Here is a 19,533-nt window from a genome sequence, read left to right as displayed (position 1 = left end):
GAAGCCAGTCTGCAGTACTGGAAATGGTTTTTAATCATAATTAAATAGTGGGTGATTAAGCCATAATTGAGGTCTTGGACTCCAGGCTTCTCCTGAGCTTCCTGTGGCTCAGCTGCCTGGAGCCTCGGCCCCCAGTAGATTCAGCCCAGGCTGGGTCCAGCGGTGCCAGCAGTGTCCAGGGCCGCCATCACCGCTCCACGGCCAGGGCCTCAGCCTCCTCGGGGAAGGCGATGTCGAAGATCTCGCGGTAGTGCTCCACGAAGTGCACCTCCAGGCCCTCGGTGATGAAGGGGGCCAGGTCATAGAAATCCTTCTTGTTCTCGGCAGGCAGGACGATGCATGTCACTCCCGCACGCTTGGCCTGGGAGGGTGGGGACCACAGTTCAGTGTGGAAGGAAAGGAGAGGGCTGGGCTGGGAACAGATGATTGGGACCTGGGAGCAGGAACCCGGCCTCTTGTGGAAAGCTACAGAAAAGAGACCTGTAGCTTCCTGGATTGATTGCAGTATCCCCTGCACTGCGTTTAGCGGTCTGGCACCTGAGGTTGGCCACATCCCCTGTCCTACCTGGGGGGGCCTCTCTGCAGCAGTCCCCTCAGCCTGTCACTTGGACAGGGGTTCCTGTGTGTCACTGGCCTAGGGACACAGCACACAGTGACTCCCTCAACCTCTCAACTTTGCAAGCATGGAGGCCCAAAGGGCCTAAGGTTGTCCCAGTCACAGGTTCCCCCCAAGCTGAGCCCCTGCAGGTACTTGAGGTCAGCAGGCAGGAGGTGTGTGTAAGGGACAGAACCTGGGGGGGAGGTCACCATGAGGAGTGGGGGACTGCAGGGCAGCCCTGCCTCCCACATCCCCCGCAGTCCAACCTCGTTAAGTGCACAGCGATACTATGGGCCCTCCTTCCTGCAGCCACAGTTCTCAGTGCTGGTCAGGTGAGAAGCCTGAGTGGGGCCTCTTGTCTGTGGAGATTCTCCAAAGCCATAAAAAGCCTGAGAACCACAGTGGAGGGGCAGCTTGGCAGTCAGCTGAACCTGCCCCTGGCCAGGTAGCCTGGGTCCAGGCCCCATGCCTGCTGGGCCTCACTTCCCATCTCTCAGATGGCCCTGTCCCCATCCTGCCTGTGAGCTGGAAAGCTGGGCGGGCGCTCACCGCAATGGTCTTCTCCTTGATGCCGCCCACCGGCAGGATCTTGCCCGTGAGGGAGACCTCGCCTGTCATGGCCAGGTTCTGCCGCACCGACCGGTTCATTGCCAGGGAGAGCAGGGCCGTGATGATGGTGCAGCCGGCGCTCGGGCCATCCTTGGGGGTGGCGCCCTGGGGGGAGAAGGGGCTGGTGGGCAGACTGCCCCAAACTGGGGACTCCGGTGGAAGCGTGGGGCCGGCCTCACCTCAGGCACATGCAGGTGGATGTGTGATGTCACCAGGAACTCATTGGTGGGGTCGCGCTGCATCAGGAAGGCCCTGGCGAAGGTGTAGGCGATGCGGGCGCTCTCCTTCATCACCTCCCCCAGCTGGCCTGTCACCTCCAGGTTCCCATCCTTGTCCTCCTTGCTGTGGCTGCCTCTGTCCCAAGGCCGCCTCAGGGATGTCTCAACAAACAGTGTGGAGCCGCCTGGGGAAGTGAGGGTAGTGCCACTGAGCCCTGGGGCGCCCCTGACTCCGGGACAGCTGCTCCCGCCACCCTCCTCATGGCTGGGCAGCGCTTGGGGACACTTGTCACTGTTCCTTCCCCAGCTGGTCCAGCCTCGCGCCTCCTCGGCCCTCACACCTCCCAGCCCACACAGCCCCTTCAGAGGTTCCAGCTGCAGGGACTGGGTTACGTGAAAAGGACCTCAGTGGGTTGGCCTTCCCTGTGTACCTGACAGCACAGAGCCTGCCAACACCAAACTCATTCCCCCGCGCGCAGTTTCAGTACAGCCCGACCAGGCAGGCGGTGTGCCACTCAGAGCCGGGCCCTGTGCGCACCCACAGAATCCCGCCTGCCAGCCGAGAGAGTCCCTGGCTACCAAAGACCCCTGGCCCTCCGGAGCTCCCTGACCCAGCCTCCTGGTGGAGGTGGGCTGAGTCAGTCACCTGGGCAGGAAGCGCCTCTCTGATCTCCCACCCTGGCAGCTCCCTGGCTGTCCTCCCATGCTGGGTGGTAGCCCCTCGGGCGACAAGTTCCCATGCTGTAAGGACTCCCCTTCAGGCACACCTGTCAGTGTTGCCCAAAGCTCCAGAGGAGCTACTGCCGCCTCCTCATGGCCCCACCCGCCCTCAATCATCACGCACACTGCCCATCGGCAGGGAGCCCACAGCTAAGGCTCTGGTCCACCCGCCTCTCCCAGAGGGACAGGCAAGCACAGGGCCGTGTGGGGACCCCCACGCTTCCTCCCGGCGCAGGCCACTCACCCATGGCGGTCCAGGCCAGGCCCATGACCACGCCAGGCGGCGTCACGTCGTACATGCGCTCCACCGTGAACACCGGCTTCCCCACGAAGTCCTGTAGGTTCTCGGGCGTCACCTCCACGAACTCGGCCTCGCCACTGACGATCTTGTAGGCGGACTTCCGTAACACCTGGGGGGACAGCGAGGGGGCTCACCTCCTTTTTAGTTTTTTACAGTTGTGGTAAAATACACGACATAAATCCCACCTTAACCGTCTTTTAAGTGTACAGCTCAACGGCAGTGGCAGTAAGTGCATTCGTGCTGGGTGTCCAACCATCCCCGCCAGAGCCTTCTCATCTTCCCAAACTGAAACTCTGCCCCAATTTAACACTCACTCCTCGCCTCCCCCGGTCCCCGGCCGGCTCACCTTCTCCACCTGCTTCTGCAGGTTGCGGACGCCGCTCTCCCGGCAGTACTGCTTGATCAGAAGGGTCAGCACGTCCGATGACAGCTTGGCCTTGCTCTCGTCCAGGCCACACTGGGCACGGGCCTGAGGCACCAGGTACCGCTGCGGGGAGGAGCGCCACCGTCAGGACCCCAGGGCCTTGGTCAAGAACCGGCGCCTCTCCTGTGGCCCCCGCCCAGCCTTCCTAAGATCACCGAGGTAGACCCCAGGCCTGCCCCACAGAGCCCCTGTCCCCAGGGGAGCCTGGGGTTGTCCAGTGTAGCTGGGGTGTCAGGGGAAGGCCCCCTGCTCCAGGAGGCCACACCTAAGATCTGAAGGGTGTGGAGCCAGGAGGCCATGAGGGAGGGTGGCAGTGACTCCAGGGAGGAGCCCCATGGGCGCCAGGCCCTGAATGGAGGGCCTGGGACCTGCAGATGCCCAGCCTGTCGCCTCCATGTGCTCCTGAGACTCCAGGCCTCTGCTCCTGCTGGCTATACCCTCTGCCCAGATCTGCCTCCTGCCCCCACTCCAGGTGGAACCTTAGATGCCTCTTCCTCCAGGAAGGCCTCCTCAATCTCATGCAGACAGAGGGCGCGTGTCGTAGCTGACTGGCGACGTGACTGCTGCCCAGAGCAGACAGGGATGAGGAGCAGGTCAGAGGCTCCAAAGTCACTCACAGCCCAGCACCACTCCTACCACACCACAGTCACTGAACAGAGTTCTGAGCACTGACTGTGGGACAGATGTGTCCCACCATCCTCGTGTTCCTCTTGTTGTCCCTTCAGGGGTTGGAGGAAGCCCTGCACCCAGGCCCCCAAGCCTGCCCCTCCTCCGGCCGGTTCAGTGTCCAGGCTGGTGACAGAGGACATGGTGGGGAGTCCCCAGCACCCCTGCAACCATCACAGCCCAGAGCTCCTCTTCCTCACCTCCTGCCCCAACGGGATGCACAGGCTGGGAGCCCGCGCCTGTCACAGGGCTGTGAAGGGCTCCAGGGGATGAGATGCTCCCAAGCCCTTTCCAGAAAGAAAATGCTGTGCTGGGGACACAAGCCCTCAGGAAAGAAGTCTGGCTCTGCCATGAGTGATTCCAGGCTAGTAGAGCACCACACACCGGGCACCAGGGGAAGGACCCTCCCTGGGTGTCTCCCAGAGAAATGCCTGCTTTCAAGTAAGAGCCTCAGCGCAGGAACGCCCAGTTAGGCAGTCGCACCTCCCAGGACCACGGCTGGTGGAGATGGACAGCGGCCTCACTCCCGCACCCACAGCCCCAGGTGAACCAGCAGAGACACCGGCCTTGTGCCGCGGAGGGCCCGGCGTGCCACGTGTGAGGCAGGTGCGGTGTGCGACCTCGAGGCAGCAGGGCACTGAGGGGGACTCTCCTATGGGAGGTGAACTCACAATCCCGAGACAGTGCTGGGCCCTGAAAGCCAAGGCGGGGCTGTCACCTTCAACACCGAGCTCACTGGAGGGCTGTCCTGCTTTTGTGCTATGGCCCCTGACGTGGGGATGTAAGGAGAGATAGGAAATGGGTCTCTAGCCCCTAAGACCCCTGGGATTTCCTAAGCAATGGGGCGAGGAGAGCATCTTTTCTTATTCACAAGCCCCTTGCAGGAATACCCAAGGACTTCAGGAACAACAAGGGGACGCATCAGCACAGCTGGATGGGGCCTGGTGGTCAAAGGAACCGACCAGGGGGCGGGAGAGCCGGACGGAACCTTCAGCTGTGCCCTCACCCCCAGGGAGGGGGAGGGGCTGGAGACTGGGCTCACCACCAATAACCAATTGATGATTTCATCCATCAGCCCGTGCAGCGGGGCCTTCCCCACACCTTGCCTCCTGCACCTCTTTTTCAGCTGTTCTCGAGTTGTATCTTTTATAATAAACGTAACAGTTAAGTAAACCGCTTCCCAGAGTTCTGTGGGCTGTTCTGGCAAATTATCAAACTGAGGAGGGGGTTGTGAGAACCCATGATTCTGGGTGGTCTAAAGTAAGAGCAGCTGGGGACTTGCTGCTGGCATGTAAAGCGGGGCAGCCCTGTGGCCTGAGCCCGAACCTGTGGGTCTGATGCTGTTTCCGGGTAGTCAGCGTTCAGAACTGAACTGAATAACAGGACACTGGCCTGAGAGCTGGCTGGTGTGGGGAACCCCCACCCGGTGTCAGAGGTATGACCTACACAGTTCACAACAGGCCTGTTCCCCTAGTACCACCACCACCTCCCCCCATCTGTCCCCTCCTGGCATGGGCGCCCCAGGGCAGGGTCACTGCGGGTTGTCCCCTAGCTCTGGTTAACTGCCTGGCACCTGGAGGGTACTCAGATCTTTCTTAAGCCCAAGTGGTAGTGGGGTGCACCCCCACCCCAGGGCTGGGCTGCCTCACCTCTGCGATGGCGAGCTTCTCCTGGGCCACGTAGCCTGACACGTTGATCATCTCCATCCGGTCCCTCAGCGGCTCCGGGATGGTCTCGGTGATGTTGGCAGTGCAGATGAACAGCACCTGGGGGAGGCGACAGTGAGGTTCCTGGGGACGGGGCATCCCGTCTCTCTCTGCCAGGCCAGCCCCTGGGCACAACACACACCTTGGACAAGTCCACGGGCACATCCAGGTAATGGTCCAGGAAGTTGGCATTCTGCTCAGGGTCCAGCAGCTCGAGCAGCGCTGATGAGGGGTCCCCCTGGTAGCCCCGGCCAATCTTGTCCACCTGAAGGAGCCGCAGAAGGTGGGCTCACTAGGCAGTCCAGCGGGAGACCAGCTGGGCCCAGACCCCACCAGCATGGGGGTCAGGGCAGGGGAGTCCTGGCCCGACGGCGTGGCTGTGGGCAGACACCGGGTCCTCCAGGGCAGGAGGGCCCAGTGTCCAGAGACAGCTCAGCTGCAGCCCCACCCACGTGGCTCAGGGACCACCGAAACCTCAGGGACCTTGATTTCACTTTGAACACAGACTCCGTCTGGTCAGAGCCACCTGGAGCCATGGGCTCAGAGCGTCCAGAGGACTACGTCGGACCTGGGGGAAGGGCGTAAGCCCGGCCTCGGACCCCAATCTCCACGCCCCACGAACCTCGTCAATCAGCACCAGGGGGTTCTCAGTCTTGGTCTTCTTCAAGCACTGGATGACTTTCCCCGGCATGGCACCCACGTACGTCCGCCTGCGGGACAGGGCACGACTGGGCGCTTGGGGCCTCACCGCCCAGGGCTGCCGCGGCCCAGCTTACCCGGAGCTCAGGACCTTCACCGGCCACATGCCCTCCTCGGCCACCACAGGAGATACGGAGATGCACATGGCGTGGCCCCAGCAGAGGATGAACGCTTCCAAGCAGTGCAGGTGCGCAGAGCACTCAGTCACCCCGATGGCTTTGTGGTCCCAAGGGCTGGGGGTGTCGATATCCTCCCCAGCTGATTCAGGGCACAGGGGACAGACTCACAGCCGAGTCTCTCTCGGACCCATCCCCCTAGCCAGCACCTCCTATCCAGACCATGAAACCCAGCCCACACTGCCCGACCCAAGAGGAGAGGGGCTGGGAGCAGCAGGAAAGCCCCCAACCCCTCAGCCCATAGGCTCAGGGTCGCGGGCCCAGGGCCCGCCTCGGCGGACAAGCTCTTTCAGGAGCGTTTCCCGAGCGCCCGTTTGTTCTGCCCCAGCTCGGCCGCAGGGGCCTGCCGGGCAATCGCAGGGAACCAACCAGACAGGAGTCCCGCACTGTGAGCCGAGGCCCAGCAGAGCAGCCCAACCGCAAACCAGGCAGGCGAGGAAATGACGAGGTATGGATGACTTCGTACTTGGCACGAGGCAGAGCAGGAGCGGGGGTGGGGAGTGCCGCCTTGCTTGGGGGAGCGGCAGTGGCTGAACGGGAGGCCCTGAGCAGAGGAGGTGAAAGGGAGCCCTGTGGCGCTCTGGGGGGAGGGCGCTCCAGGGGGGAGGGCGCTCCGGGGGGAGGGCGCAGTGCGCACGCAGGAGCCCCAGGGCAGGGCAGGGCCAGACCTGGCGTGTCACAGGAGCAGCGATGAGGCCCACATGGCTGGAGGTCAGGGCCTTGTGGACTGCAGGGAGGACGTGGGCTTCTACCCCGAGGGAGGTGGGAGCCCTGGAGGGCTGTGGGCAGAGGTGGGCTTGGCTGTCCCCGACATCACAGCAGGCAGTTCCCTGTCCTAGTCCTTGTCTTGGGATCCTAGACCAACGTCCACACAGACGCCCACCTGCCTTCCCCGATGACTCACCACCCCCCCCGACCTCACAGACTTCCTGTGCTTGTTTAGAAACTCAGTCAAGGCCCTTTCTCACCCTGGTGAGTGGTCTGCGGATCCCTAGCACTCCCTGAAGCAGGGGCCGGGGACCTGGCCTGCCTGCCTCCCTCTGTGTATCCCCTCCAGCTCCACCCAGCCGCCCCTCCCAGCTCAGACTGCGGGCCCGAGCCAAGAACCTGCACCGCCCCCAACCCCGCAACTCCCCGGCACACCCACACCGTTCCAGCCTGTAGGCCTCCCAGTGACCCCGCACCCAAGGCTACGTCAGCTTCACCCCCCACTCCTGACCTCCCGGCCCCACCATGCTCCAGCTCCCTTCTCCAAACTCCTCTCCGGCCCCGGACTGGGGTGGGTCTGGGGTGGGTCGTGAGACTGGCCACCTCCCTGGGGACTCAGCACAGCAAGGAGTGGCAGGGCCGCAGCAGGCTGGAGTGCTTTCACCCCGCCCGGAGGGTGGGGTGGCTCCAGACAATGAGCCCCGGGTGACCAGAACCATCAGTGTTTCTAAAAAGCCAGAAAAGTAACTTTCACATAGTTAAAAATCTTTGACCACGGTAGGATGGAGACACATGGCAAACTCGGAACAGACACCATGTACCTGTTACACTTGTGTCTCACCGAGGTTGTTCAGAGAACCACCCTCTGCGGAGGCCAGTGTGGCAGAAGCCTCGGAACACAACATCCCCGACTGCCCCATGGAAGGGCGTCACACACGGGCCAGATGGCTTTAAGAGCCTGGACATGGGGGTTGCCAGGCCCTGCTCGGGCCTGACGAGGAGGGAAGAACCTTGCTGAGGCCATCTCACCTCCCACTCTAGTCCACAGTCCCCTGTCCTGAGGCTGGCACACAGCCCCGGAACTCCAGCCAGGGCTGGGGGGAGCTGAGCTGTGGGACATAAGCTGGAACCATGGGGCCGTCTGCTGACAGCCCGGCTGAGAGGTCCTCTTGGTGCTCAAAAGGCCAAGATTTTGATCCAATGTTTAAGCGCCTGGATTCAGCCAGTCCTGAAGTCAGTGGGACACCTGGACTTTTCTATTATTTACTCCAGCTTGAGTGGGGTCTGGTGCTCGCTCACTCTACCAGGGCAGGAACAGACCCAGGAGGAAGGAAGACTGACCAGGATGAGCCACGAAGGGAGCAGGGCCAGGCCTACCTGTGCCCCTTGATCTCAGCCACGTCCGTCATGCCCCCGACACTGAAGCGGAAGTACTCGCGGTTCAGGGCACGGGCGATGGAGCGGGCGATGCTGGTCTTGCCCACGCCCGGGGGGCCATAGAAGCAGAGGATCTTGCCCTGGGTGGAGCCCCGGAGCTGGCTGACAGCGATGAACTCCTGTGGGCAGAGGCGGGCTCCCGTGAGACACTCGCCACCCTCTCTGCAAGGGGCTCCGCCTGGCATGGCTCCTTCCCCTAGGCATCGGGGGCTGTGAGAAGGGATGAGACCTGTCCCAGAGGGGCTGAGCTGACTGGATGTCATTTGCCACAGAGAGGGACAGCTGTGGCACCAAGAGGACAAGCAGGTGCCAGGAGGATGTGGGCAACTGACTGTAGGTGACCCCCAACACCAGGCTCATCCAGTAACTCCCTACACCTGGACAACAGCATCCTCTCTCTCCAAAAGCCCACCCCCCACCTGCCCTCAGCCAGTCGCCCGGCCCTCGTTTCCTCCTATCACAAGCATAATTTTTATCCCCCTCACACGGGAAGCCCTGACATCTGAGCCACTCCAGCACTGGTCCCTCCACCCATCCCCCTCCTCAGCCCCTGCTGACCCCCCACACCAACCCGGCCTTGGCCAAGCCCCTCCCTTGCCCGCAGATTCACCAGGGGGCTTCTCTGGGTCTCCCACAAGCATGGGGCAATCCTGGGTCCCCTGAGGCACCCCCTCACCACACACAGATCCAGACAAGGCAGCCTCGGCCTCCCGGCCCCTGCCCTGGGGGCACTGAGCCAGCGCAGGAGGTGGGCCAGGGCCCAGGGCCCAGGGAGGGGACGGCCGGTGGCGCCTCACCCACCAGGATGCGCTTCTTCACGTCCTCCATCCCGTAGTGGTCCTCCTCCAGCACCGCCTGCGCCCGGGCCAGGTCCAGGTTCTCATCGCTGCACTTGCCCCACGGGATGGATGTCAGCCAGTCCAGGTAGTTGCGGGTAACACTGCCATGGGACAGGCAAGAGCCAGTGAGCAGCCAGGCGTCACCGCTTTGAGGAGCCAACCCGGCCCAGGCCCCCTGCAGTCCAGGCACACCCTGTTCTGCTGTTCTCAGGAAACACTGTGTTTTTCACACATTGAAGGTTTTGGTAACCCTGTGTTGTCCAGTCACTTTTTAGTAATAAAGTACTTTTTTTGGGTGGGGCGGGGGAAGGGGTAGGTAATTAGGTTTATTTATTTTTAGAGAAGGTACTGGGGATTGAACCCAGGACCTCAGGCATGCTAAGCACACGCTCTACCACTTGAGCTACACCCTCCCCCCAGCAATAAAGTACTTTTTAATCAGAGCAAGTATCTTGCTCTTTTTTGACATAATGCTTAATAGACTACTTAACAGACTACAATACAGTATGAACATAACTTTTACACATACTGCGAAACTAACAAAAACTCACGTGGCTCGATTTATTACTGTGAACCAACCCTGCAGTGTCCCTGCACCCTGGCACCAATGCTAGACCTGTTTCCCAGAGACTCAGCGCCCGTGGGGACTACTCAGGGTCCGACAGCACTGGGGGGGCCAGGGGTAAGGACGGGGAGACAACCTGATCGGGGCAAGTGGGCAAACTGAGACCAGGAGCGTGAGCTCCAGACTAGGCACCGAGCACCCAGGGACAGAAGCGGATCCCCGTAAGGAGGTCAGGATCAGAGGAGACAAACGACAGAGGCCGAGGCTGGAGTGAAGCACCCTGAAGTGGAGGAAGGGCCGTGAGCTGAGGAATGTTTCCTGGGAGTTGGAAGAGGGAGGAAACCTCCAGTGCCTCCAGGAGGAGCCAGTCCTGCCCACGACACCTGGACGTTAGGGCTTTGGCCTCCGGACCGGAAGGCAGGTCCACGTTGTTTTAAGGCGCTAAGTCTGTGGTCACCTGTGACACCAGCCTGGGAAGCTCACTCGCTGAGCAACAAAGAGAAGCTGGGGCATCTCTGGAAGAGAGGCCCACACTGCCTGGGGGAGCCAGCCTCTCCAGGGTCCATGCAGAAAGAGACAGCCCTCCCCAGACGTCCTGAGCCCGAGAGGGGCCTGGTCCAGCAGCCCAGGGGGAACTCAGGGTCTGGGGCTGCAGGCCCACTCAAGTCTTCCCCTGAGGAGCCGTCCCAAGCCCTGGCCAGCCCATGAGCTGCCGAGAGCAGCACCTGGTCCCATAGCCAAAAACATCCCCCAGGGCCCTGACCCCAGGGCCGCCACCAACTTCCAGCCAGTGTGCAGAAGGCCATGAGCAGCTGGCAAGGCCAGGCCACCAGGAAGAAGGACAATAGCTGGCTGACTCTCAAAGCTGCCAGAGGGAGACCAGGGTACAGAAGCCGAAGGAGGGGCTGGCCTTGGGGCAGCAGCTCCAGGGACTCCCACTTCTGGCTTGGAGCCAGACGTCCCTGAGTCCATATCCCTGTTCCCATCTACTGGTCCAGGGATCCTGGTCACAGACTTACCATCTCCAAGCCTCGACTTGCTCAGCTGTGAAATGGGGGTGATGGGAGAGGACCCCCTCACACCGGGGCCACACTCACTTGAACTCGGAGGAGTGGTTGTCCAGCAGGCCCAGCTTGCTCAGCTCCTCGTCCACCACGTCCATGACGTGCTTGGGCACCACCAGCTCCTTCAGCCGCTCGCGGAACTTCTCCTCAATGGCGTCCTTGTCATCCTTCTCCAGGCCCAGCTCCTTCTTGATGATCTTCAGCTGCTCCTGCAGGAGGTACTTGCGATGCGTCTGCTTGATCTTCTCCTCCACCTGCGGGGCCACGAGGCCGCGGTCAGACCAGCAGGGACACGCGACAATGCGGAGCTGGGGACGCCGCTGCCGCTTCAGGACACGGAGACAGAAACCCAGGGCACACAGCCTCCAATTCCCCCACCTCCAACCCGAGTCCTCCCGGGCATGGGCCTCGCAGCCACACCACATCCCAGGGCCAGGGAAGCACTTGCCCCTCAGCCCTGGTTCCGACGAGGGGGAGGGGAAGCGCAGCCTGGCGCCGGCGCGCCTCCCATGCCGGTCTGGGGGTGCCGAGCCCCCTTCTAACGGACAGGCCGAGGGCCCTGGGTTAGCCCCAGCACCCGCCCCTGGGGTCCTGCTGACCCCAGTCCTCGTGTGCGAGAGTCGAGGTGTACATTTTCCGATGAAAGATATGATACAAATTTTTCCCCTCACGTAAGAACTAAGTGAGACAAGTGAGTTAAATCCGGAAAATGTAGTAACTGACTATCCGGGCGGACCACGGTTTGCCCAAAGATGGGAAGACGGTCCTCTCACAGCTGAGTCTTGGGAAACAGCTTCTAACCTTTCCAGGGCCGGCTCCCCTATTTCCAGCATCTCCCTGGGGCTCCCTCACAGAGGACAGTCCAGGGCCCTCTCACCCTGTGCTCGGCCTTGGGCCCCAGTCTGAAGTCTCACCCGAGGTTCCCAGGCCCCAAGGAGCGCGCAGCCTCGGGGCAGAGGCCCCGCCCGACCCCAGCCGGCTCACCTCCCGGCCCAGGCGCTGCTGCAGCTTGCTCAGCTCAAACTCCTTCTTGAGGAGGGACAAGGCCTTATACAACCGCTTTGGAATCTGCCGAGAAAGGAATACGTGAGAGGATGTTCAGAGGGGCGAGGGTGTGGGGAGCAATGGAGGAAGCAGGGCCTGGGGCCGGCTCTGACCCAGCCCACTTCTGGACATGGCTGCTACAGCCACACCCCGCGAGTCTCACTCACGTTGGTCTCCTCCAGGACATCCTGCAGCTCGTGGGACTCGGCTCCGGTCAGCGCAGCGCCCATGTCGCTCAGGTAGATGGGGTTGTCCACCACCCTGTGGCCCGCCTGCATCATCTGCAGCACAGACTCTCTGCAAGGGACGGAGACGCTGCCATGCCAGACACAAGCCGCTGCACTGCGACCCCTCTGGAGATCCCCTCCCTCGACCCCAGCTGAGGACACAAAGGCTCTGGCCAAATCCAGGTCCCTGTTAGCAGGGAGGAGACCAAGAGCTGAGGCCAGCAAGCGGTCTCCTCCAACCTCCTGGCCCAGGGCCTCCCTGCTAGGAGGAAGCAGGCCCCCCACACACAGGCCTGGGCCAGGAGTCCTGGAGCCCCGCCAGGTTTCCCATGAGGACAACACAACCAGCGGCGAAAGAGCCAGAGGGCCCCAGACCCACCTGTAGAGGGGGTTCAAGGCGATGATATCCCGGATGGTCTTCACAATCTCTGCAGTCAGGGCCTGGCAAGCAGGGAGGCCGCAATGGTCACGGGGAGCCCCTCCCACCCGGGCCTGGCCAAGGACGCCCTCAGAGGCCCAGGAGCGGAGCCCAAATTCACCAGGCTGGGACTTGGGACCCGAGAGCAAAAACTAAACCACCCCTGTCTTGGCAGACCACTCTGAACCTCCCGTCTCAGAACAGCCATCTGGGGGGCAGGGGAAGGGGGTGCTTTGTTCCTTTCTTTTAAGCACTGTCCTCACAAGTGGCACCCCCCTCCCCACCTCAGCTGTGGGTCACCAGGGCTCTTGGCCTGCACCCCCTGAATCTCGCCCCAGTCCCCCTTCCGAGGCAGCCCCAATGCCGGTGTGGATGCCATGGGGACTGCTGCCCTTCCTGCCTTCACTGCCACAACAGTGTGGCTGGCGACACTCCTGGCAGGATTATTGGGCGCAGTCTGCGGCATAAATCCCACACCTCATGGTTTCCAGAGGCCACGGCTCCCGGCACATCGTGCTCCACTCGGGGCAGCAATGGGCAGGAAGCACATGGCCGCCACTGCCGGGATCTTCAGTGTGATCACCTGGTTCCCGGGTTCATCCCTGAACTGCCTGGGACGACCTTTGCAGCAGGAGCAGGGACACGGACAGGCACACCGCGAGCGGCCCGGCTCCCCGCCACCACAGCATCTATGTGTTCTGCCACCTGTATCCCCCCAAACAAGAGCCTTAAGGGTGACTCTAAAGCTGTGCTGCCCCGGGCGGCAGCCACCAGCACTACTCGCATTCCCGTGAGTTAAGATGAAACACAGCCAGGCGTTGTGCTCCTCAGCTGCGTCAGCTGTACATCAAGTGCTCAACAGCCACAGGGGCCGGGGGAGCAGAATCACAGGGCACACCCAGAGCCATGCAGAGCTCTCCTGCACGGCACTGCCCTGGGGGCCCGTGGTTGTGACTGCTGGCCAGGCCCCCTGCCTGGGCTGCACCGGACATCACCAATGGATCGCCACACTCCTCCCCACCAGGCTCAGAGCCTGCCCCAGAGTCCTCAACACAGCACTGCAGGCTCAGACAAAAGCTGCCAGTCACGTCTGGGGGGTGTTCCCCATGGGGAGACCATGGCACCAAGGGCATGCTCATGTGAGGAGCCTTCCAATGGCTCTGCCTTTCCTCAGATGCCCCCTCGACAGCGAGCTTGCTGTGCTACAAAGGTAGGCCAGCCTAGGCTTGGGACCCAGGTGGCCAGAAGGCTGTTTCCTTCCTGTCTTGAAGCCCCGAGTCACAGTAAATGTGCCCTGTCCACCCCTCAGCCCCGGGCCTGGGAGGAGGAGCCAGGCCAGAGGAAGGGGGCGCGGGCATCAAACCCTGACCCCCTCCTGGCAGCTGGGGCCCCGGCGCAGCCCCTTTACCTCCCTGACGCCAGCTCCGCCTGGACTTCTGAGGAAGGCGCTCGCCGGGCCCCCAGACTCACCTTCACCTCCTCAGTGACCTGGAAGTCCTCATGGACGACGTTCTCCACCTCCACCATGAGCACCTCGCTGGCAGGGCCGGGCTCCACCGCCACCTCCACCTGCTGCCTGGTGCCCCCGTCTTCCTCCGCCTCCTTCTTGTTCCGCTTGGGCTTCCGGTGGGGCTTCTGCTTGTTCTCACCCTCAGGATCCTCTGGCTCCACCTCCAGCTGGCGGCTGATGTGAACCCTGAAGGCCACAAGGAAGGGGTGAAGCCATCGAGGCTGGAGGGTGTCCTGCCAGCGGCTTCCGCAGGGCTGCCGACTAAAGGGCGCCTGCAGCCACTGGCTGGAGTGGAGCTGCCGTCTCAGAACCCACGGCCAGCATCCCCCCCATCCTGGGGACATCCATTCCACTTCCCACACCAACGCCCATCGTCCTCCACAAACCAAGAAGCCCGTGGCAGCCACTCTGGGCCCATCAAGAGTTCTGGGACCCTGTCTGCCCCTCCCTCGGCCTCAAGCTCCCTTACGGCATTCAGCTTCGCAATAAAGGAACCTCCTTCCCTGACCACTCCATGTGAATGAAGTCCAGCCCCGCCTGTGCACACAGCCCCCAGCTTGTCCATCTTCAATTTCCCCTCCAAAGCACCTGCCACCATCAGAATGCAGCCTGTGACCTATTTCCATGCTCACGTTCTCCCCATGCAGGGGGCCAGATCCCCAAGGTGGGCCCCTCACCTGCTCCTCCAATCACAATCAAGCACCTGGCAGACACCAGGCCCCAGGTGTTTGGGGACAAGTGGGCTCCCTTCTGCCTCACAGGGATAACTAATAACAGTACTGTCCTTAGAGAGCAGGCCTGAGACTGACTGGGACCCGGGCTCAGTGCTTGGCTGACAGGGGCAAGAGGCATAGAGAAAAGGAGGTGGGGACTCGGTAAAGCACTGGGGCGACCTGGCCTCAGGGGTCAGCAGGACTCTGAGGCACCTCGCAGGATGGCAGAGTAGTGAGTAGCTGCCACTGTCTGTATGAATTTTGGTTGCAACTTACTCTGTTCCTTCTGACCAATGAATCCTCCCAAGAGACAAAGCAGCAGCCTCTTCTCTAAAACAGATCCTACTGCTAGCAGATGAGGATGGGCGCAGGGGCTCAGTACAGTGGGAACGCCACCAGGACGGTCCACAGAACCAGTGCCCTCATAGACCACCCCCCACCCTAGGTGTCCTAGTAGGAGGCGGGGCTGCCGGCTGACACAGAAAAAAGCTGTCAGAAAAAAGGATGGAGGGCTCTAGAATCAGCAAATGCCAGCGAGCATCTTCTACAAGAGGCTTGTCAGAATATTTACTACGTTACTGCTTGTGACTCTGAAATGTGACGATTCCCACATGTATGTGATCACAGGACGGCTTTGACAAGTGTCTTGGGAGGCCACTGTTCCTCGGAACACACGTGAAAAGCTGGTTCATTTCTTCTAGCTTCAACCCAGTTGATGTCATATTTTTCTTAATGAATAGCAGCAGTACAGGGGTTGGACCAGGCTTACAAACGTTGTATGTAGCCCTTCGGCAGAACGGAGGCAGAAACTAGCACGACCCGCGAGGAAATGTGTCTGGCTAAGCGACAAACCGCCAATTGCTAGGCTGAATGGAGACACAGATGCAGGCACCTGGGGGAAGGCCTGCCTGACACCTAGACATGGGCTATGAGGCAACTTGCTGTTTTGTTTTGTGGTGCTTTTTGGAGCATCAGAATTGGCTCCTCACTGATCCCAACTGCCACTTTGACTCGGGCTCTGAGAAGCGGGATCCGCCTCCAGCTCTGGCCTGCTCGCTGCAGTGAGGAAAAGGGCGGCTGGTGGCACCTGGGGCATTGCTCTCCTGGCCCTGCCCCGCCCCGCACCCTCGGGCTCCCGCACCTTCTGTGTCCCATGACAATCATGCGCAGCTTGTCCCCAAGGTCCTGCATCTCATGGATCTGGACAAACGTCCCCATGTGGTAGATCTCATCCAGGCTCTCGACCACGTCGGACTCGTCGCTGAGGGTGGGGACACAAAGGAAGTGGGCACGGGGCCGACTCACTTGTAATAAGAGGGAGAGAAGAGAAACACCCCTCCCAGCCTTGACTTCCACACTCACTCACTCCCACAGGTGCTCTGGAGCAGAGGTGCCTGGTGGTCCCCACACAGGTGGGCCAGACACTCTGGGTTAAGCTGGCCCCGAGGGCAGAGCCCGGGTGGGATCTGGATTCCCTTCCATACCTCCTCTGACGGGGCCTAAGACGCACCTTCAAACTTGCAAGTGGAACTAACTCCTACCTGGGGTGGAGGTGGATGTACCCAAAGCCTCCACACCTGCCCGCCTAGCTCTGCTCTGAAGCAGCCCCACCCTGGCCCAACACTGAGGTTAATCTCAAGGCTAATCTCCCCCCATCCTGACCATACACAGGGCCCTTGAGTCTTCAGTCCAGACTACAAAGGGATACTCAGCTCTTGGCCTTGCCCCCTGGAGGTTTTACTGGGTTTCTTTCAAGTCAAGGGTCAGAGGCCCAGGCTACTCTACGGAGCAGCACTGGCAGTGAGTCACCCTGCAGGGCGCCTTCAACAAAGGAGGGAAGGAAAAATTACACTTACTTGTCATCTTTCTTTAGAAAGACACCGGCATACGGCTGGGCAAGACGGACTTTCCTTCTTAGCAGCTCAACCAACTTCTTATTTTTAACCTAGCATGACAATGACCCCAAAGTGAAACGCAGGGCAGGTTTTCTAGCCGACATTTTGACAGCAGCTCTAGCGTTTTCCCTATTACTCTCAGGCAGATATGCTAATCTGATCCAGGACTAACCAACGCGCTCCAGGAAACCCAGAACCAAAAAAAAAGAAAAAAGACTGGTATGTGGAGAATGGAGTGGGGGTAACGTTTACGAGCTGCATTCCTTAATTTTTCCCTCTTCCTAAAGAAAACTCCAAGTAGACAAACGGCCAGAACCAAGAAATTGACTTAACATCCAATTTCAAGAGCTGTTTCTGCAGGGAAATGCCGTGACTTGAAAGTCCAAGCCACCTGCTTCTATTGTTAGGAGGACAACAGTAAATATGCATAATTCAAATGTGACACACCCCACAGGCAGGTAACTCCCTCAGTTTTCACTGAAAGCATACCTGAATCACGTCTACACCCTATTTGTTGATCATCAAAGCCCCCAGGATCACAGCACATTCTCCTGTCATGTCAGTGGCAGGCAGAGGGCTAATGATGTTTCCCGGCAAACAGCTGATGGGAGGAGCGCAGGTATCCTTAGGGCTCAAATGATTTCCTTCAAGCCTGTGCTAAGACCCAAGCCAGACCCCAACTAAACTGAATGGCCCTCAGACTTTGGCAAGATTCTGAATTACCTGGAGGACTTCCTAAAACTGATGGCTGGGCCCCACCCCTGGAGTTTCTTATTTAGGAAGGCTGGAGTGGGCCTGAGAATCTGCACTTCAAACAAGCTCCCAGGTGCTGCTGCTGCTGCTGGTCCAGGATCATGCTCTGAGAAGCAGTGTTTTAACTCACTCCATTACCATGTGGTATGGGAACTCCTGACACTATAAACGTACTCTTTCCGGGATAAAGGTCCGTGACACCCTTCAAGAGTGTATACGATCCACTCTATGTTAAGAGTCACTGGTCTTTACTCAGAGGCCACTAATAAGGAGAGAAGCTTTTAGGGCAAGTTACCCAGATACCGTGTCCACAAAAAAATCAAGAGAAATTGGAGCTTTGCTAACAGCTTCAGAAACATTCAGTGGGCCCCGTGGAAGTTCCCAGTTTCCCCCTGCTAACAGCTGGCCGCTGCATCTCAGCGCCTGTCCCCTCTCTTCGGCAGGCGCCCTTTCCCTTATTCACCAGGTAACAGCGAGGAATACCGCCTGCCAGTCTCATACTGCCCGCAGCGGCTCACGGAACCCTCCTGGCTAGCTCCGGGTGGGCAGACAGAACCCCTCGGAAGACTCCCATCTCTGCCAGAGCCCTGGGGACCAGGGGCATCTGCACATTGCAGGGCTGAGGGAGCCATACCTGGTGAACAGTCCTGGCCCCAGAGGCCTGGGAGGGTAGAGAGGACTACTGGAGATGGGGGTCAAGGATGGAGAAAAGACCTCCAAGGGCACATTTCTGAAGTGTCAAAAGCGCACCACGTAGCAAACAGCAGCAGCTTACCGTGAAAGTATGTTAAGCACCAGGCAGTTCTAAGTCTTTTACACATGACCTCATTTACCTCCTATAACAGTTTCAACGAGGGACTATGATTATGCCCATTTCACAGATGAAACAATGGAGACCCACAACAGCCTGCCCAAGGTTCTATGGCTAGGGGTGGAAGAGCCAGGATATGAACCCACAGGGTGTGGCCCTAGGGCCTACAAGTAACCTCCACTTAGTACCAGGGAAAGACCTTGGAAGGGCAGCCAATACAGGCACAATTAGCAGAGCAAGAGGGGAACTGGAGTGGCCTCCTTCTGTCTCCTCCTCACTGGCTGAATGTTGTCCCTCTGCATTGTCCTTTCCCTTTCCAAGGGATCCCATGTAAGGGGGGAGGCTGGAGGGTGAATGCCAAGGCTGACTCATTGTATGACCTTGCTCAGACAGTTAACAGATAACTGCTCTCCTCCGTGAACTCGTTTCCACATCGTTAAGAAAGAGAGACAAAGACAGGGTGGGGAAGGCAGCCAGGAATTTGGGTTCTTCTTACTCTAAAAACTCAAGTTCCTAGCACTCCTGCTGCTTTCTCTTTATTTCATCATCCTGGTCTATTCTGCCCGCCCTCCTCCCATCCTGTGGCTCAGCCTGAAAAGATCCTGTTCAGTCTCTTCCACTAGAACATAAATTCCTTAGGCAGAGGGCCTGTGTCTGTCTTGTTCCCTGATGAATCCTCAGCCTGCTACATGGTAGCAAGTTCAGAACACTCTGCTGAATGAATAACCCCCTGAGAACATCCTTCTGCCACCTTCCTCCTGAGTCTCCTGACCAAACTAATGGTAAGAAGACTAGGACTCGAACTCCAGCCTTTGAGAAGCTTCGTGCCTGGAAAAAGCTGTGAGGCAAGAGTGCTAAGCGATCCCTCAGTCCAACCCGCTACTTGCAGGCGCGGGGAAACGGAGGCCAAGGCAGGGGCTCTCGTTACCTCGACAATCTTGATAAAGCGCGGGAACACTGGGTTGCGTGTAACGGCGATGAGTGGCAGGTGCGGGAACACGTCCGGGATCATCATGGGTGTCAGCGCCGTAATGACCGGGCCTTCCCCGCCGCCCGCGCTGCCCCCCACGCCCGAGGTCCCATCCTCCGCGCCGCCCTCGGAGGCATCCTCGCCGCCGGAGAATGAGCCGCCGCCGCCGCGGTTGTTCGCCTCCCAAAGTCCCCGCCAGTGGCCCGCGGCTGCGGGGCCTTGGCCCCACAGCGCCCAGGGAGGCGAGGCGTCGCAGGCCCGCCGGCCTCTGGGCAACCACGCTCGGGCCACAGGGGGGACCCGCCCCCCCGTGACGGCCAGCAGCGGCCGCCGAAGCGCCCAACACCTCGCAGCTCCCCACAGCCGCACATACCCTGCGCCCGCCGCCATGGCCCGGCCATCCTGGCGGCGCGCGGGACTTGCGTCACTTCCGCGGGCCAGGCTGGGGCGCACGTGACAGAG

General features: G+C 60.3%; 1 protein-coding gene across 1 annotated transcript; it reads right to left on the bottom strand.

The window, feature by feature from the left end:
* Positions 1–15: 15 nt before the first annotated feature.
* On the bottom strand, positions 16–19,472 carry LONP1 (lon peptidase 1, mitochondrial). Its single transcript, XM_006177558.2, is given in 20 exon segments — positions 16–361; positions 1,148–1,312; positions 1,387–1,610; positions 2,390–2,555; positions 2,793–2,933; positions 5,186–5,302; positions 5,385–5,507; positions 5,865–5,952; positions 8,203–8,381; positions 9,064–9,202; positions 10,764–10,984; positions 11,715–11,798; positions 11,942–12,071; positions 12,381–12,442; positions 13,890–14,115; positions 15,784–15,903; positions 16,499–16,587; positions 19,030–19,296; positions 19,298–19,366; positions 19,368–19,472. Coding segments are annotated over 20 exon segments (2,889 nt in total). The 3' UTR covers positions 16–187.
* Between the last annotated feature and the right edge of the window lie 61 nt (positions 19,473–19,533).

The sequence above is a fragment of the Camelus ferus genome, chromosome 22 (assembly GCF_009834535.1).
Source record: "Camelus ferus isolate YT-003-E chromosome 22, BCGSAC_Cfer_1.0, whole genome shotgun sequence".
Lineage (NCBI taxonomy): Eukaryota > Metazoa > Chordata > Mammalia > Artiodactyla > Camelidae > Camelus > Camelus ferus.
This window is presented reverse-complemented; position numbering and strand designations above follow the sequence as displayed.